Source organism: Anolis sagrei, chromosome 5, assembly GCF_037176765.1.
Source record: "Anolis sagrei isolate rAnoSag1 chromosome 5, rAnoSag1.mat, whole genome shotgun sequence".
NCBI classification, from domain to species: Eukaryota; Metazoa; Chordata; class Lepidosauria; order Squamata; family Dactyloidae; genus Anolis; species Anolis sagrei.
Genome location: NC_090025.1, coordinates 105,704,611 through 105,724,705, shown reverse-complemented (window position 1 = coordinate 105,724,705; position 20,095 = coordinate 105,704,611). Strand labels below are relative to the sequence as shown.

The window sequence follows — 20,095 nt, the reverse complement described above, 5'->3', positions numbered from 1 at the left end:
GGGCCGTGACGTCATCAGGCCGCGCTCGGAAGGGCCATGGAGCTGCTGCGGGAGGCCTGTGTGAGGGACCCGCTCCGGCTCCTCCCGGGGGGCTTCTGGGAGGCCGTGGGCGTCTGGCTGGAGAGGCCCCAGGTGGCCAACAAGCGCCTCTGCGGCGCCCGCCTCGATGCTTCCCGCAGGGCCGCCAAGCCTGGCCTCGGGGGCGAAGGGAAGCTGCTGGAGGGGCCGCCTTGGGAGGCTCTCCGCGCCTCATGCTGCCGGGAGGCCCTCGGCTTGGATGGTAGTCCCGACGAAGAGGAGGGCCTGGAAGTAGTGCTGCGTACCCTGGTGCCCAAGGGCAGCACTCCCGCCCCTGCCCAGGAAATGGTCGTGAAAGGTAAGTGGAGGGCCTGGAGGAAAGGCCCAAAGCCTCCTTCCCTCTGTGGCCACACTTCTTCGCATAGCTTTGGTATACTCAAGAATTGAAGTCTTGTATTGTCGAAGGCTTTCATGGCTGGAATCACTGGGTTGTATGTTTTTCGGGCTATATGGCCACGTTCTAGAAGCATTCTTTCCTGGCATTTCGCCTGCATCTGTGGCAAGCATCCTCGGAGGTTGTGAGGTCTTGTCTCACAATTGAAGTCTTTTCTCTTGTCTAGTAAGTCTATACTTCCTAGGTTCTTGTGGGTTTTTCCGGGCTATATGGCCATGTTCTGGAGACATTTTTTCCTGACGTTTCGCCTGCATCTATGGCAAGCATCCTCAGAGGTAGTGAGGTCTGTTGGAATTAGGACAATGGGTTTATATATCTGTGGAATGGCTGGGGTGGGGCAAAGAGCTCTTCTCTGCTGGAGCTAGGTGTGAATGTTTCAACTGACCACCTTCATTAGCATTTGAAGGCCTGGCTGAGCCTGGGAAAATCTTTTGTTGAGAGGTGTTAAGATGTGCCTGGTTGTTTCCTCCCTGTTGTTTTGCTGTTGTAATTTTAGAGTTTTTTAATACTGGTAGCCAGATTTTGTTCATTTTCATGGTCTCTTCCTTTCTGTTGAAATTGTCCACATGCTTGTGGATTTCAATGGCTTCTCTGTATAGTCTGACATGGTGGTTGTTGGTGTGGTCCAGCATTTCTGTGTTCTCGGATAATATGCTGTGTCCAGGCTGGTTCATCAGGTGCTCTGCTATGGCTGACTTCTCTGGTTGAAGTAGCCTGCAGTGCCTTTCATGTTCCTTGATTCGTGTTTGGGCAATGCTGTGTTTGGTGTTCCCTATGTAGACTTGTCCACAGCTGCATGGTATACGATAGACTCCTGCAGAGGTGAGAGGATCCCTCTTGTCCTTTGCTGAACGTAGCATTTGTTGGATTTTCTTGGTGGGTTTGTAGATTGTTTGTATGTTGTGTTTCCTCATCATCTTCCCTATGCGGTCAGTGGTTCCCTTGATGTATGGCAGGAACACTTTTCCTCTGGGTGGATCTTCGTCTTTACTCTCGTGGATTGTTCTCGGTCTTGCAGCTCTTCTGATGTCTGAGGTGGAGTATCCATTGGCCTGGAGAGCCCAGTTTAGGTGGTTCAGTTCATCTTGGAGGAGGTGGGGTTCGCAGATTCTTTTTGCATGGTCTGCCAAGGCTTTAATGATGCTTCTTTTTTGACTTGGGTGATGGTTGGATGGATGGTACCTTTGAGGATGCTTGCCATAGATGCAGGCGAAACGTCAGGAGAAATGCCTCTAGAACATGGCCCTATAGTCCAAAAAAACCCACAAGAACCTAGTGATTCCAGCCATGAAGGCCTTCGACAATACGTCTATACTTCCTGTCAGTGAAAGCAGGCGTCTTGAAGCCTTGCCCTCTCCCTTTCTCTCTCTTCAGAAAGGCAAAGGGCACTAGTTCACCTGTCAAAATAGACTGAGATCTAAGGCCCCTTCCACACAGCTGTATAAAATCCCACATTATCTGCTTTGAACTGGGTTACATGGCAGTGTTTATTCAGATAACCCAGGGCCCTTCCAGACAGACCCTATATCCCAGGATCTCATCCCAGGTTTTCTGTTTATCCCATATTATCTGACAGTGCAGACTCATATAATCCAGTTTAAAGCAAAAAACCTGGGGTCAGATCCTGGGATATAGAGCTTGTCTGGAAGGGACCTCAGTTCAAAGCAGATACTGTAGGATTTTATGCTTTGATATTCTGGGTTATATGACTGTGAGGAAGGGCCCCGAGCCTAGGGTTTCTGAAATGTTTTCCACTTACTTATTTTTATTTATCGTGTCAGTGCAACCAGTCGATTATATTACATTTCTAACAGAACAAAGCAAAAAAAAAAAAAAAACAGACAAAATACGAAAATTGTGAGTTTGGTAGTTGATTAAATGTCCTTTGACCAGTATCTGGCCACTTGGAGTGCCTCTGGTGTTGCCGCAAGGAGGTCCTTCATTGTGCATGTGGCAGGGCTCAGGTTGCATTGCAGCAGGTGGTCTCTAGTTTGCTCTTCTCCACACTTGCATGTCGTGGATTCCACTTTGTGGCCCCATTTCTTAAGGTTGGCTCTGCATCTCGTGGGGCCAGAGCGCAGTCTGTTCAGCACCTTCCAAGTCGCCCAGTCCTCTGTGTGTCCAGGGGAGAGTCTCTCATTTGGTATCAGCCATTATTATTATTATTATTATTATTATTATTATTATTAAACTTTATTTGTACCCCGCTAGCATCTCCCGCAGGACTCGATGTGGCTTACAAAGGCCAAGGCCTCAACACAACAACAGCAAAACAATAACAGTACAATTTAAAGCAAATTAAAAACATAAGCAATGTTGTTGTTGTTGTTCATTCGTTCAGTCGTCTCCGACTCTTCGTGACCTCATGGGCCAGCCCACGCCAGAGCTCTCCTCCCAAGAATTAAGCGTCTTCTGATTTCCTGGCCACAGTCTGCATCTGCAGTAATCTTTGCACCTAGAAATACAAAGTCTGTCATGGCCTATAAAAAACTATAAATCAATTACGCAATAAAAACCAGGGCCGGGCCAGTGATGGGTACAAGTTAAAAAGTGCTGGGTGTGGCAGGTGGTATTTGGATATCCAGGCAAGTGCAATGTGCAGAGAGTCTTAAACTCTAATAAAGTGCTTCTGGGACGTAGTGCTGGAGATTATCCTATTCCGGAAAGGCACATCGGAATAGCCAGGTCTTCAGATTCTTCCTGAAGACTGCCAACGTGGGTGCTAGTCTAATATCTTTGGGGAGGGTGTTCCAGAGTCGGGGGCAACCACAGAGAAGGCCCTGTCCCTCGTCCCCACCAAACGCGCCTGTGACGCAGGTGGGATCGTAAGCAGGGCCTCTCCGGATGAACGAAGGGATCGCATGGGTTCATACACGGAGATGCGGTCATGCAGGTAGGCAGATCCCAAACCTTTTAGGGCTTTCTGGGTAAGCACCTGCACCTTGAATTGGGCTCGGTAAGTAAACGGCAGCCAATGGAGCTCCTTAAACAGAAGGGTTGACCTCTCTCTGTAAGGAGCGCCAGTTAACATCCTGGCCGCCGCCTGTTGAACCAGTTGGAATTTCTGAGTCGTTTTCAAGGGCAGCCCCAGGTAGAGGGCATTACAGTAATCCAATCTAGAGGTGACCAAGGCATGGACCACCCCGGCCAAATCATTGATTGAGGTTCTGGGTTTGAGCCTGCCACTTTTGGACTCTCAGTTGCTGGGGTGTTCCAGTCAGTGTCTCTGTAGATCTTAGAAAGCTATTTCTTGATTTAAGTTGTTGACGTGCTGGCTGATATCCAAGTAGGGGATGAGCTGGAGATGTCACTGCCTTAGTCCTTTCACTGTTGGTTGCTACTTCCCAATGGATGTCAGGTGGTGCAATACCGGGCTAAACAGTGTAATTTCTCCAGTGGTGTAGGGAGCAGACACCCCGTGATAATGCGGCATGTCTCATTAAGAGCCACATCTACTGTTTCAGCGTGGTGAGATGTGTTCCACACTGGGCATGCATACTCAGCAGCAGAGTAGCATAGCGCAAGGGCAGATGTCTTCACAGTGTCTGGTTGTGATCCCCAGGTTGTCAGCTTTCGTATGATATTGTTTCTAGCGCCCACTTTTTGCTTGATATTCAGGCAGTGTTTCTTGTAGGTCAGAGCACAGTCCAGAGTGACTCCCAGGTATTTGGGTGCGTTGCAATGTTCCAGTGGGATTCCTTCCCAGGTAATCCTCAGAGCTCGGGATGCTTGTCTGTTCTTAAGGTGAAAAGCACATGTCTGTGTTTTAGATGGATTAGGGATCACCTGGTTTTCCCTGTAATAGGCAGTAAGAGCACCTAGAGCAGTGGTTCTCAACCTGTGGGTCCCCAGACGTTTTGGCCTTCAACTCCCAGAAATCCCAACAGCTAGTAAACTGGCTGGGATTTCTGGGAGTTGTAGGCCAAAACACCTGGGGACCCACAGGTTGAGAACCACTGACCTAGAGCTTCAGAGAGCTTCTGTTCAACCATCTCAAAGCTTGAGCAGTAATGGCACGATCATCTGCATAGATGAAACTCTCTGTCCCTTCTGGCAGTGGCTGGTCATTTGTGTAAATGTTGAACATGGATGGAGCAAGCACGCTCCTCTGAGGCAGGCCGTTCTTCTGTTTCTGCCATCTGCTTCTCTGGCTTTGGAACTCAACAAAAAAGCTCCTGTTTTGTAGCAGGTTTCCTATGAGGCGGGTGAGGTAATAGTCATTTGTGATATTATACATTTTTCTCAGGAGGAGGCAGTGGTTTACAGTATCATAAGCCGCTGACAGGTCTATGAAGACAGCTCCTGTGATCTGCTCCCTCCCGCTGTGGCCACTCTCTTTCAAAGTAGGCTGGTGTCTAATGGCAATCAAAGTTGAGTCAAACTGCATTGATTATGTACTTTGGGTGCACCCTAGGGTAGTAGAATTGTTGTTAATTAGCTTCAGCAGCTTTCTTTCATCCTTGACTTCCATCTCTAGTGGGTTGCATGCTGCAAGTTGCAAGAAGAGCAAACCACAGACCACCTACTGCAATGCAGTCTGAGCCCTGCCACATACACAATGGAGGACCTTCTCACAGAGACACCAGAGGCAATCCAAGTGGCCAGCTTCTGGTCAAAGGACATGTAGCATAATGCCAAGGGTTTTTTTAAACAACTTTGTGTTTTAAATACATTTTAACTGTGCCCTCAACTCACTTCTGACATGATAAATACATAAATCTCTAGTGGAAGTGCCAAGCTTCCTCACAAGGTTACTGAAAGGATTACAACAGATTGATTTACATTAAATTTTTTGTACCAAGTATTCTATAAATTCTGATGTTCTAAAGAATTCTTATCATACCCTCTGCAAATATTTACAGATATCGTTAAAGGGGTAGTAACCTTTTTGCCTTTGGAGCAAACTCATGAGGGCAAGTACAAGATCAAGAATTGCAATATTTATCAAATTCAACTTACGCACAAACAAGACAATGAGTGGTGAGTACTGAAAACATGTACCATTATTCTGAGTGTTTTTTTTCTTGTGATAAACATGTCTTATAGAATTAGTGTTTGTGACCCCAGTTTAGATTGGTTACCTGAACTATGGTATATTCAACATTTTTTTCCATTCTATAAGGTTCAGATAGGCCAAGCTTCTTCTATGCTGTTTTTAAAAAATGGTTGTCTGGTTTTAAAACCATTTCAAGAGGTATTCGAACTATTTTTTAAAAAGTTATTTGTTTCATATTGATTGTGCATTGCCTTGAATGCCCCAGGGGGCCAAGAGGCAAAAATAAATACCTTGAACAAATAAATGATTAATGTATAACTAAGTTGAAATCTTAAATTGGCAATAAAATCTTAACTGGGGTTAGATGTGGGCAGAGTTATACATCTTGTAATTATATCCAGATTGAATTATTTCAGTGTGCTATACACGGATCCACTTTTGAAAAGTTGCTGGAAACTTCCACTAGTGAAAAATATGGCAGCAAGGATTCTATTGAATACTAACCCTCCCACAATGCATACACTGGCCTCCGGTTCAATTCTGTTCATTGATGTGTTAACCAATATTGGCACAGAGTTCTAGTTGCTTCTTTTTATATCAAGGATAGACTTGTGGTGCTCCATAACTTTTGCAAACCACTTTGAGTCATGGTACTTTAGCTCACAAGGCAGGCAAACCAGCATTGAAGTTACACCATCAGTGTTATTGAATCGCATCTCCTGTCATGTATGCCCACTGAAAACTCAATTTGGGGGCCCTTCCAAATAGTCATATAACCCAGAATATCAAGGCAGAAGATCCCACAATATCTGCTTTCAACTGGATTATCAGAATCCACACTGCCATTTTTTCCAGTTAAAAGCAGAAAATGTGGGATTTTACTCAGCTGTGTGGAAGGGCCTGAGTCCACACTGCCATATATTCCAATTCAAAGCAGATAATGTGAGATTTTATTCAGCAGTTCAAAGGGGCCTTGGGGCCCTTCCACACAGCCCTATATCCCAGAATATCATGGCAGAAGATCCCACAATATCTGCTTTGAACTGGGTTATCTGAGTCCACACTCAGATAATGTGGTATTTTCTGTCTTGATGTTCTGGGATATAGGGCTGTGTGGAAGGGCCTTAGGTCTGGTGGGAGTGAACGTCCAAAGACATTTAGATATTTCACAATTTCATCACAGATTGTCAACCCCTGGCCTCAATGATTAGCACCAGTGTTCATCTCTGCTCTTAGATGTGTAAGAATGTTTGCTATCTGTTACACAGTAGAGCTTAGTGTAGCCTGTCATATATATGATACTATGATAGGAAACAGTCAAAAAATATTTAGGATTTTTATGTGATCAGGTTTTAAAAAGGTAAAAATTACTTTCATTGTCCGAGCAAGATTGTCCTCCGAGTGCAGTGTCCTGGCAGTAGGTATGTAGGTACTGTGGAGCCCTTTTCTTGACCCGCATGTTCTCCCACAATGAGGGCATCAGTTTCCAAGTGGAAGGCGATCCTGATCAGGATTTGCTTGAGGCGCCTTCCTATTGGCACTTTTCTCTCTTTCGTCCTCCATTCATGCCTCTTCAAATTCTACAGCATTGCTGGCCACAGCAGACGTCTAGCTAGAGCACTCAAGGGCCAGGGCTTCCCAGTTGTCGGTGTCTATGCCACAGTTTTTAAGGTTGGCTTTGAACCCATCTTTAAATCTCTTTTCCTCCAAAATTCCGTTTTCTATTCTTAAGTTCGGAGTAGAGTAACTACTTTGGGAGCCGGTGATCAGGCTTGCAGACAACATGCAGAGCTGAATGAAAAGTATTAAATTACTCTGATTTTTTTTTGTTTAAAGGTCCATATCAGTTTTATCATCACCACAAAACTATATTTCGGATGGAATTTTATATCCCAAAAGAACATGGCTTAAAAATGAACTTCTGTCAAAACTGGCAAAGTGGTCTACAGAGACTATAAAGAATGAATTTAAAAGTACTCTCTCGCTCATTTCTGTGGAAAAATACAGCAAGATTTACCAAGATTTAAAGGAGAAATACAAAGAGATTGTAAAGGTAAATAGTAATGGAACAGGACCGTCTTTTTCACTGTTTTTTTATTTGAGATATACCATATTTTCCGTCATATATGACGACTGGACGTATAAGACGACTCCCAACTTTTCCAGTTAAAATACAGAGTTTGGGATATACTCATCTTATAAGACTATCCCTCTTCCAATGCACACCAAATAATTTAAAAAACATCAGATTTGATTTCAATACACTAATTTTCCTGTTACCATACCTCCTTCACCGTACATGCACGCCTGCGTTGCTTCACTGCAGTCATCAGGAGCGAGATCTGAGAGGCAGAGAAGGAGGTATGGTAATAGGATACAAGGGTGGGCCAGATGGGTGTTTTTCTGTGCACAGCGCCACTTTCCCCATACCTTGGGCATCCCGGATGCCTTCAGCTTGCTCCATCCTTCACTTACACCTTCGCGGCGAGGGGCCCCTCACCTCGTCATTGGGGCCACGTTAAGTCACTTCTTTCCACAAATCCTGTACAGCACTTCCTTTGCTGCTTTCATACAGTTGCCACATATAGTGGGAATGTGGCCACAGCCGTTTTTGAGCTCTCCCCACCATATGCGGTGACCGCAGATTCTCCAGTCTGGCTCAGAACTTTCGGCACCCACCCTATAAGATGATACCCAGCGTATAAGACGACTCCAAAATTTTGAGAAGATTATCCTGGGTTAAAAAGTAGTCTTATATGCCAGAAAATGCAGTACATGGTAATGATTGATTTACAAGCTTTATGCATTCTGAAGAAACTCCTTCGCTGTTTGACAGACATGGTTGCACCTTTCATCTGCTCACGCCAAATTTCAACTAATCAGAATTTTCTTAAACTTATGGATTCATGCAGGGTTTTATACCAAACAATAGGGCATAAGTAAGAGGTGGTGCAATTACTTTATTTGTTGAAAGCCTGTTTGTAAGCAGCTTATCTACCAGAGGCGCTACCTGAGTTAGCCATGAAACTAAATGGAAAGTGACTCTGAACTTATACCTAAAGGATGCTCAGTGCATGACCTGAATGTTCTTGAATTGATTGGAAACAGTGATATATGCAATTAACTTCCTATTTTCCACCATGGAACTTACCAAGGGCTACACAGACTATAATAATGCCCCCTTCCCATTCCTCTTTATGTAGATATATATACACACATGCATGCACTGGTATATTAACTAACATACAGTAGTTAATATTTGCAGCGAATTGCCTTCTTACTTTGCTTGTTCATCTGTAGGTTTGGCCTGAAGTCACAAATCCAGAAAAGTTTGTATTTGAAGATGTTGCTATAGCTGCATATCTGCTGGTAAGTTAGAGTCAAAAACCTAAATAGCAGAATATCCATGAAAATGTATATATTAACTTAAACAGGAAAATAACAATGGATTCTTGAAGAAGAAGAAAAATATTGCCAAAAGTTAAAATTGGGCAAAAAACTTTCAGAATTTAACTTAAAATATATTGAGCAGAATTCTTTGAGAAGCAGACAAAATAACAGTCTCGGTGAACCAAAACTGGCAGATGTTCGTTTTGGTGTTTTAAAATAGTTTACTTGTTCGTGTTTCCAGTGCTGTTTCTAATTAAACTATCTGAAGACTAGAACTATTTATTTACTCATTTATTTCATTTATATATCACACTTTTCACCAAGATTTCAGTGGATCATGATGATAAAAACAATACAAGTAAAAACAGTAATTTCATTTATTTTAAAAAAAAATTAAGACATTAAAGTATTTACAATAATAAAATCATAAAATCTCTTTGATATCTGTAAATTAATGTGGATGCCTCTTACTAGTTTCTGAATCTTGCATTTGATTTCTTTCCCTAGATCATTTGGGAAGATGAGAGAGCTGAGAGAGGGCTTTCAAAAAAACAATCTTTTGTTGATCTTGGTTGTGGAAATGGTCTGCTAGTTCACATCTTGAGCAACGAAGGGGTAAATAGTTTCATTGAGAAAGGAAAAAACCAGCTATAACTGTTTCCCCCATTTCCCATTTAGTTAAATTAATTGGAATATCACTGTGTGTGCCAGTATTTTTCCTCTCTACCTTTCCTTTTCTTCCTGCCTACCTAGACAAAATTTTGCTTCCATGATCCCAGGGCAAAACCAACAGGAGTAAGGCAGGCTGCCTTAACTTGCAGCCTCCAAGTGTTTTGGACTTCAGGTCCCAGAATTCCTCACAATTTAACAAGCTGGCTACAGCTTCTAGGTGTTGGAGGCCCAAACACCTGGAGGGCTACAGGTTGAAGAGGCCTGATAAGTATTATTTTTAGCAGGGAGGACAGAAGCAAGGTCTCTGTATATCAGTGGTTCGCAACCTGTGGTTTCCCCAGGTGTTTTGGCCTACAAGTCCCAGAAATCCTAGCCAGTTTACCAGCTTTTAAGATTTCTGGGAGTTAAAGACCAAAACATCTGGGGACCCACAGGTTGAGAACCACTGCTGTAGCTGCTCTGATCCATGCAAAGGGCTGAGATCAGGAGGTTGTTTTTCTTGTGACCAAGGGATTGCAATGTCCCGTTGGCTGATAGTTCAGACCAGAGTATTTTATGCATTTCTTTTTATGGTATTTGGATATCATTCACATATTGTGTGCTACAATGGAACTTATTGGCAGTTTATACATCTTAGAGACCCCAAAATGTATACTGTAATATCCATGGCTGGCTGGCATTACAACGTTTTCTTTATGTCCCACCTCCACCCCAAAATGCTCAACTTGTTACTAAGTATTAGGTGTCATGGTACAATTTTACAAACAGGCATAGGACCTACTGTCACATATTACATTCAGAATTGAGTACTGTTGGTACTCTGTGTCTCCACAGTGACTTCAGGAGATATGGTGGCCTTCTGTCCATAGGAGAGATGTGAAACTGTGAGCCCCACTTGACTAACCATGTATGAAATCTTTCAGCATCCAGGCAAAGGTATTGATGTCCAAAGAAGAAGAATATGGGACATGTATGGCCCACATACACACTTGGAGGTATTGTTAATACTCGTGTTTTCACATTTAATATCTTTACCAACTGATTCTTGGCCAGACTTATCAAATGCAGTATGGCGTGTTGATGTCGTTAATTTTTAATTGATTGTCCTTTTCTGCTCAAGCCTTTGCCCGCAACACTGAGGGTTAGGTACTAACTTAACCTTCTGCAAAGTTCAAGCAGGGAGGCCTCAACTTCTGCTATTCCCTCTGTCCCACTGCATAAGACCCTCTAAACACCAATTGCAGGGTTTGAGGGCTCTTAGGGTAAGGGGGACACTATATGTTTCTTCTGGTAGAAACAAAATCTATAAAGTAAAGGTAAAGGTTTCCCCTTGACATTAAGTCTAGTTGTGTTCGACTCTGGGGGTTGGTGCTCATCTCCATTTCTAAACCTGAAGAGCCGGCATTGTTCGTAGATGTCTCCAAGGTCATGTGGCTGGCATGACTGCATGGAGCTCTGTTACCTTCTCACCAAAGCGGTACCTATTGAGCTACTCACATTTTTCGAATTTCTAGGTTAGCAAAAGTTGGGGCTAACAGTGGGAGCTCACCTTGCTCCCCAGATTCGAACTACCAATCTTTCAGTCAGGAAGTTCAGTGGTTTAACCAGCTGCACCACCAGGGGTTCAACAAAATCTATATCAGGGGTAAATTCGCAAAAGAAATGAATGCAGTATGCTATTTGGAACTACTTTAATTTCCATGGCTCAGTGCTATGAAATAATGAATTGTAGCTTTATAAGGCCTTTAGCATTCTTTGTCAAAGAGTGCTGGTGCCTCACCAAAGGGGGTTTTGTTTTTGCCTTCTTTTGAGGCTGAGGGGTTTGAACATTGGGTTGTAGAGTCTTTGAAAAATACTCAAACCACTATTCCATTCTGGTTCCTCATCTGTTATAAAGAACTGTTTTATTTCTTTTCAGGAAAATATTGTGAGTCCAAACAATTTGTACCCAGATGTTGACTGGTTGATTGGAAATCATTCTGATGAACTGACACCATGGATACCCGTTATTGCAGCCAGGTACTGGTTTTCAGTATTCTAGGAGCATCTCTGAAACTTGGAATAAGGAATCAGTATATGAATGACACTTTTAGCATACTGCATATTGAAATAATTAAGAATCATACAATTTAAAAATTATGAAGTTCAACTGCATAAAAATACTGGTGCATTTCAAAGATACATTAGGAGAGGAATATTTGATGCTGGAATTGTAGTAAAAGCTTCTCTAAAACAATATGAGAGCTGCGTAAAAAATAGCTGTCAATGGAAGAAGCCCATTCCTGGGAAGTCAATAATATTTTTACTTAATTAGAATATAATTAATTAGATAGAATTAATAGGATAGAATCTCTATAATAGCTAAGCACACATTTCTCTTTCTAAACATTGACATAGGACAGATTCAGCTGAATTATTTCATAAATTTAAAAACTGAGCATCTTATTAAAACGTTAATTGGTATTATTTCTAAGATCTGAAAGGTAAGAAATTTGAGATCAATCAAATCTTGAGAAATACTAGACTTCTTCTTTACTTATGTCAAGTCTAGAATGTACAATAGTTCATATGCATACAGAAAAATGCCCTTTTAAAATTGAATACCTCAATCTGTCATCCCTGTAACAGGTCTTCTTATTCTTGTCGATATTTCCTATTGCCTTGCTGTTTCTTTGATTTCCATGGAAAGTACAACCGAAGGCAAAGTAAGAAGACTCAGTACAGAGAATACCTTGATTTTGTAACAGAAGTGGGAGTTGCATGCGGTTTTCATGTGGAAGAAGACTGCCTTAGAATCCCTTCAACAAAAAGAGTAACTTCCATTTTCATTGGTCTAAAAATGTCTTTATTATTTATCACTATATTGTACTATACCATTATACTGTAATATTATTAGTAATATTACATGTAATATAAAATATATAATTATAATATTGTATTATTATTAGTATTATATTGTATTACATTATAATGTTATCAATAGTATATGTATATACAATATATTATATTATATTAATTGCTTTACTTTTAACCGTCTCTCTATCCATTCTTAAATGTATAAAACGGGATCAAATATACTAGTGCTCCCTATTAACATAAGCTTCTGAGTGTGTCAAAAAACGCCCAAAGGGATAAAATCTATCAAGGGTGGTACATCTTCACTTTCCTCATGAGTATCTTACAGTGCTGCATGATTTACTTACTCCCTTGAAATAATGTGGGAGAGGTAATTTAAATGTATTTACAATAGCTGTAGAGTGAATAGGTATAAACTTTGCACAACCTCAGTTGTGAGAACAGTAGCAATGTATTAGTGCAGTGAATATGGTTAATCACAACTAAGCAAGGAAAATAACTGGTTTCAAGACTAAATATAGAAGAGAGACTGGTTTGATTTCAGGCTAAAATTACAATCATCTTTCCACATTTGCTGTTTTGACTTTTGTATATTTGGTTATTCTAGAAATTAATTAAAATGTTCTTTCTAGGAATCTCTTGGGCCTCCATTGCTCTTTAGCAGCCTTGGGTCCTCCTGGTGTTTTGTACTTCCGCTCCCACAATTCCTAACAGTTTGTAAACTGGATGGGATTTCTGGGAGCTGAAGTCCAAAACAACCAGAGGAACAAGTTCTTTCTAGGAATCTCTTGGGCCTCCATTGCTCTTTAGCAGCCTTGGGTCCTCCTGGTGTTTTGTACTTCAGCTCCCACAATTCCTAACAGCTTGTAAACTGGATGGGATTTCTGGGAGCTGAAGTCCAAAACAACCAGAGGAACAAGTTCTTTCTAGGAATCTCTTGGGCCTCCATTGCTCTTTAGCAGCCTTGGGTCCTCCTGGTGTTTTGTACTTCAGCTCCCACAATTCCTAACAGCTTGTAAACTGGATGGGATTTCTGGGAGCTGAAGTCCAAAACAACCAGAGGAACAAGTTCTTTCTAGGAATCTCTTGGGCCTCCATTGCTCTTTAGCAGCCTTGGGTCCTCCTGGTGTTTTGTACTTCAGCTCCCACAATTCCTTACAGCTTGTAAACTGGATGGGATTTCTGAGAGCTGAAGTCCAAAACAACCAGAGGAACAAGTCTTTGGAGCCATTGCCCTGTAGACAGCTTCCAGCAGACTTTAAGACCTTTAGAAGACAGCTAAAGACCTGGCCGTGGAACCAAGTATTCGGCCCATCATAGGAATATTTAAAGTTAAAGTTAAAAGTGCAGTGACCCAGGATTGTTTACGCACAATAGCTATGTGTTTGTGTGATATGTAATGTTATTTTATATGATGTGTTTAATAAGGTTTAATGTTATATCAGGGGAGGGTCAATTTTGATGTTTTATACTGTTTTTTATCAATGGCATTGAATTATTGCCAATGCTGTGAACCACCCTGAGTCCCCTTTGGGGTTGAGAAGGGCAGTATATAAATACCTCAAATAAATAAATAATAAAAGGTGTTATCTCAAGTTTTAAAATATAGCAGTTTGATTATTTGAGGTTTTTCATTTTCATGGGAGTCCTGTGACCCTAACCCCAGTGAATATGGACTGACTGTAATCATTCTTTGGTGCCATCTAAATCATTGAGACAAGGTGATTCTGACTTATAGGAGTTTGATAGTTTTGAAGTGTGACTGGTGTAGCTGTAGTATACATCACAGTTGACTCCAGGTTTTTCATACACTAGACATCCGAGATTGATGGAACTTCCATATTATTTTATATCAGTACAGCTTTCATAGGTTTTCTCTCTCACATTCTTTTCACTTCTGGCTTTTTATAACCAATATAGTGCAATTGTATTCTGATTTTTTTGGATAGTCTAGTGCTGAGACTGACAATATAGTTTATATTCAATTGATTAGAAAAGGATCTTCTTCGATACAGATTGCCTGGAAGCTCTTGGTTTTACAACCAGACTGTAGTTGCCAGAATCAGATTACTGGTATTTGTTTTCTTCTCTTACCTTCAGCAATCGAGAAATCTCTCTGCTTTCAGTTACTGCTTTCAGCATTTCTTATGTAGACAGGAAATTGGGCAAGGAAAACAGTGGTGTGTGTGTCATATAGAGTGGTGTCTTAAGTCAGGAGATTAAGAACCGTTGACGAGATCTTATTGCCCTCTACTTTGGTGGAGTCTACCTTAGCACAGTAAGGAGTTATTGGCACCTAAATAAACATTGTCTTATTCCTAGGTCTGCCTAATTGGGATGTCTAGAACCTACCTTGCAGCACAAGAGAATGTACTTGAGGAACAGCGAGCACAATATATCAACAGACGCCAATTATGCGGCATAACAACCCCAGAGAATGGCAGCTTCTTAGCTGTAAATGATGCCACTGACTTGGTAGCGGACGATGAAGTATCTGAAGAGATAAACATGGACAAAGTTTTAATCTCTGGGTTTCTGCCCAGGACTAAAGAACAAATGAGAAACTGTACTACTCTGCCTCAGGATTTTGTAGACAGAGTAGTTTTGAGAGTAGCAAATCTATTATTAAAGGAAACCAAAGAGAGTCCATTTGAAAATGCAAGCACATGGAATAGAGGAGGTAAATTCTTTGTTTATTTCTTCATTTTGCATATTTATATAAAAATGAAAATTACAACTGATAGAAGGTGAACTTTCACCATGGTAATAGGCTTTTTAGAGTGCTCAGAGCAAAACATTCTAATAAGTAATATATTATTGCAAAATGTACACACATCTGTACTTTTTCTAACAAGTCTTTGTGTAGATTCTGAACAGGTGGCATCCTGATCAGCTATGAGATCAGTTTGCCTATCTGAATGTATCTCCCTCTAGGAGCCAGCTAGGAGATTAAGATCTTCTGGGGAGGCCCTGCTCTTGGTCCCACCTCCTTCGCAGGTGCAGTTGGTGGGGACGAGAGACAGGGCCTTCTCAGTGGTGGTCCCTCGGCTGTGGAACTCCCTCCCCAATGAAATCAGATCAGCCACCTCCCTCCTGATCTTCAGGAAAAAGATGTGGATGTGGGACCAATCTTTTGGCCAAGAACAGTGCAATAAGAGAACAAGAATGGTACAATGACAATTGGAATGGCCTTGGGCTATGATATCGGATTGTGTGATTTTAAATGAGTGGTTTTAATGTTTGATATGTTTTTAAATTATTGTTTTAATGTACTTGTTTTATTTTATTTCATATATGTTAATGTGGCATCAAATTGCTGCTTTTATATGCATCTTAAGCAGCAAATTGGCTAACTATGAAATAGATGCAGATCCATCAAATGGATCTGCAACTGGTTAGAAACCAGTTACAAAAGGATAGATTTCAATTAAACATTAGCAGGAAAATATTTGCAATAAGAATGCTTTGACAGTAGAACACATTGCCTAAAGAGGTGGCGGACATGTGCTATCTGTTGGAGATGTTTTAGTTAGAGATACTGAATTTTAAACAGAGGCTGATGGCCATCTGTCAGGGATACTTTGTGCTTTTCTGCATGGCAAGGGGATTGGACTAGATGGTCCATGTGGTCTCTTCCAACTCTGTTATTCTATGGTTCCATGAACTGAGCAGGAGGTTGGAATTGATGGCCCATGAAGCCCCTTCCAACCCTATATTTCTGTGATTTTGTAAGCTGGGCTATATGTGCACCCACTTAATCACAGAAGAATATGTTCCATAGGACACATAGAATAGTGACACAGTTTTCAGAAACTTAAAATAAAAACACGATTTATTTATTTATTTATTTATTATTCAAACTTATATGCCGCCACTCCCCTGGGGCTCGGAGCGGCTTACAAGAACAAGCTAAAATCTAACACAATTTTAAAACATTTTTAAAACAGCAATATCAAAGATCAAAGGCCTGTCTAAACAGATATGTCTTACATGCCCTGCGGAAAGCTGATAAGTCCCGCAAGGTACGGACTTCAGGTGGCAGAGTATTCCAGAGTGATGGTGCCACTGCTGTAAAGGCTCTGCATCTGGTTGCTGTTAGACGCAAGGTCTTGACACTGGGAATTTCTAACAAATCTTGGTCCTCAGAACGGAGGGATCTCTGGGGTTGGTAGGGGGTGAAGCGGTTCCTCAGGTACATCGGCCCCAGACCATGCAAAGCCTTAAAGGTGAGTACCATCACTTTGAAAGTGATCCAGTGCTCAATTGGTAACCAATGCAGCAGTAGTAACATTGGTATTATGTGGCATCTCATCGGAATTCCCGCAAGAAGCCGAGCAGCTGCATTTTGTACCAACTTGAGCTTCCGGATCACCGACAGAGGAAGGCCAATGTAGAGGGCGTTACAGTAGTCCAGTCTTGAGATGACCATAGCCTGGATCACCGTAGCTAGGTAATCCCTGGACAGGTAGGGGGCCAGCCGACTAGCCTGCCGCAGATGAAAAAAAGCGGTTCTGCTAATGGCGGAGACCTGGGCCTCCATCATCAGCAGAGGGTCCAAAAGGACTCCCAGACTCTTTATCAATGATGATGGGCGTAGCGCCTCGCCATCCAGGGTAGGCAGCTGGATATCCCCACTGCCCGGTTGACCCAGCCATAGGATCTCCGTCTTTGCTGGATTCACCCTCAACCTGCTGGCACGCAGCCATCCAGTAACGGCCTCGAGGCACTGATGGAAATAATCGGGTACAGAGTCTGGTCGGCCTTCCATCTTCAGCACAAGCTGAGTGTCATCGGCGTGCTGGTAACACTCAAGCCCAAAACCTCAAACCAGCTGAGCAAGTGGTTGCTTATAAATGCTAAACAACTATCATTAAGGACTAACAGCTTTTTTACTTGAATGTATTATTTTCTGTAGTGAGTCTTACCTTAGGAGAAGTTGCAGAACATTTAGATAAGGAAACATTAAAAACTCTGAAGAATGAATACGGAGGCCTCCAAACCTTGCTGAGAAACAATCATCAAGTGTTTGAAGGTAAGAACTGGGAATGTGATGTGATTTTGGCTCCCTATATCTTGGTTTTAAAACACCGTTACTAGAATGACATCTATGACTTCTCACAGAAGGCATTTTACTACATTATTTTTTTCCTATGGATGGAATTGAGTAGAAATATCACATAATTGTGCACAAAAATCCAGCCACAAAGATTGACCAAGTTTTTCCTGCTCTAGAGGCAGGCATTTGGTTAACCCAATGCAACGAATGGTAACTGACTAAAGGACTGGCAACATGGATGACGAACTGGATCACGTTTTTAGTTAAGAGTCGAACTGGATTGGTATTGATATATGAATTGTGTTTTTATGTTTTTTATGTTTTTTATGCTTTTAACTGTATACTGTTGATTGTTATATTATGTTGTAAACCGCGTTGAGTCGCCGGCTAGGCTGAGAAACGGCGGTATATAAATATAGCAAATAAATAAATAAATAAGGGTGTACCCTGCTTCTGGAAAGTGGTCAGAGCGTCTTCAGAACTCTCCCTTTGTTAGCCTTTTACTCAGAAAGGAGAGGGGATTTTTGTTGGTGCTAAAAATGTACAAATTACATTGCAGAATCAAACCTGGCTCTTCCAAGTACTTCTTCCTTAATGGAAGAGCCAAACTCATGTTCGAATCCTACCTTTAGCCTTTGACCTTCCTTTAAGCCAGAGGTCCTCAAACTTTTTAAACAGAGGGCTAGGTCACAGTCCCTCAAACTGCTGGAGGGTCAGATTATAATTTGAAAAAAACATAAATGAATTCCTATGCACACTACACATATCTTATTTGTAGTGCAAAAAACACTTAAAACGCTACAATAATTAAAATGAAGAACAATTTTAACAAATATAAACTGATTAGTATTTCAAGGGGAAGTGTGGGCCTGCTTTTGGCTGATGAGATAGGATTGTTGTTGTTGTTGTTGTTGTTGTTGTTGTTGTGTGCTTTCAAGTCATTTCAGACTTAGGTTGACCCTGAGCGAGGGACAGATAAATAACCTTGGAGGGCCATATCCAGCCCCCAAGCCTTAGTTTGAGGATCCCTGCTTTAAGCTATAGTTGGATGATTGTAAAAAAGGTTGCACAAGAAAATATTTTCTTCACTTATCAGTAGCATGTGAGCTCAGCTTCAGAGCCATTAAGGAAATAACATTTTTGCAAGTGGCATAAGCATTTTGGTTTGTTTCTTTAAAAAATATTGCTCTGTTTTTTCAAAAGATAGTTAAATTTGTCATCCATTTCTTGTATAGACTTTTCTCTGTTTCTATCCATATCTTTGCTGGTTTAGTTTCTTCCTTAATTATACTGATCTATAATTAAGTTTTCTAGTTGTAATTAAAGCTCGTAGTAACCATTCCTGACGGTCGCATCTATCTAGGCTGACATCTGGAGAGGCAGATCCAGGAACACAAGTCTTTCAGGAAGAATGTAATCTCATCCAGAACTGGTTGACGCACCTCCAACCCATAATACTTAACACCTCTGTCGAATCTGAATTTAGTTGCAATTTATTTTTCTTCATTCAGCCCATTCCCTCCTCTAGGAATTCATTTTTACTCGTAGGTTTCCTATACATTAACAAGAATCCTTTCAATAACTTACGTACATTCTTGCTTGTGGCCACATATGTGTTTTAAAAGGAGTTATCCAGTTTTTCCTAAAATGTTTTATTGATAATTGCAAAATAATATACAATCTAAATGAACAGCAAAGTGTGCTTATGGCACTTTAAAAAGTGAGGTGTTTGTGATACTGTCCTGGACTACTGTTTTCATCAGGTGTATCTGATCCACCTTTGGAAACTTATTTCATGTGCATATTTGCATTAATTTGCTCACAAAAATCAGATTTTTCCTGTTATCATAGACATTTTTATTGTACTGCCAATACCTTTCAACACTAATCTTACCCTTTCTTTTCTTCGTCTTAGTTTTGAATGGGAAAGTTCATATTCGTGACTGGAGAGAAGCCAAACCACCAAGGAAAAACAGGCCAGCAAATCAGGTTAAACGACGACTTCCTTCTAAAACATTTAAAACCCGCCTGTGCTGGTTTTACGTTCACCATCCGCAGGGTTGTCCACTGACTTCAGAATCATGTAATTATGCTCATGGGACAGAAGAGCTAAAACCAACTCTGTTTGCACCAAGGAAAAATAAAGGAAAACAATAAAAAGTTTGTAACCCAGTTTACTCAGATGGAATTTTGATTTTGTTTCGTGCATTAGCAGATGTACTCATCTTAATTGCATGGTGGTGGCACTTTCAATTCATGCAACAATGAGATTGTATCACATTCTTGTGTGAGAGAAAAAAGGTTGTGAAATCCCATTTCTTGAACTTCTGTAGTTTACCCTCCTAATCATATAGAGCAGTGGTTCTCAACCTGTGGATCCCCAAGTGTTTTGGCTTACAAATCCCAGAAACCCCAGCCAGTTTAGCAGTTGTTAGGATTTCTGAGAGTTGAAGGCCAAAACATCTGGGGACCCACAGGTTGAGAACCACTGATATAGACATTACTTTGTTTTTAAAAATGCAAACTTTGTAACCCTCCAAATTCTCACTGCAAGCCTTGTCCCCCTTTTGATCTGCTACACCTGCAAATGCTTATATCTCAGAACTCGTATGTCTCCAGAATTACCTTTTTGTTAAGGCAAGTGCCATCATAC

The 20,095-nt window shown here is 41.3% G+C and overlaps 1 protein-coding gene across 3 annotated transcripts; it reads left to right on the top strand.

The window, feature by feature from the left end:
- Positions 1 to 24: 24 nt before the first annotated feature.
- TRMT44 (tRNA methyltransferase 44 homolog) lies at positions 25 to 19,619 on the top strand. 3 transcript variants are annotated; one of them, XM_060778003.2, is made up of 11 exons: positions 25 to 376; positions 5,335 to 5,452; positions 7,305 to 7,521; positions 8,769 to 8,837; positions 9,366 to 9,473; positions 10,454 to 10,525; positions 11,449 to 11,549; positions 12,159 to 12,342; positions 14,709 to 15,066; positions 17,302 to 17,418; positions 19,358 to 19,619. In XM_060778003.2, the coding sequence occupies exons 1-11, from the start codon at positions 37 to 39 to the stop codon at positions 19,597 to 19,599; spliced, it is 1,926 nt and encodes a 641-aa protein (XP_060633986.2). In that variant the 5' UTR covers positions 25 to 36; the 3' UTR covers positions 19,600 to 19,619. The 3 variants fall into 3 exon arrangements, with proteins under 3 accessions (XP_060633986.2, XP_060633987.2, XP_060633988.2); XM_060778004.2 differs by lacking the exons at positions 17,302 to 17,418; positions 19,358 to 19,619 and having other exon boundaries at positions 12,159 to 12,235; positions 14,709 to 14,826; XM_060778005.2 differs by lacking the exons at positions 12,159 to 12,342; positions 17,302 to 17,418; positions 19,358 to 19,619 and having other exon boundaries at positions 14,709 to 14,822.
- The last annotated feature ends 476 nt before the right edge of the window (positions 19,620 to 20,095 follow it).

Coding starts and splice junctions, on each gene's coding strand:
- TRMT44 (XM_060778003.2), top strand. CDS start 37: ATGGAGCTGCTGCGGGAGGCCTGTGTGAGGGACCCGCTCCGGCTCCTC. Junction 377..5,334: donor CCAGGAAATGGTCGTGAAAG/GTAAGTGGAGGG, acceptor AAATATTTACAG/ATATCGTTAAAGGGGTAGTA. Junction 9,474..10,453: donor ACATCTTGAGCAACGAAGGG/GTAAATAGTTTC, acceptor GAAATCTTTCAG/CATCCAGGCAAAGGTATTGA.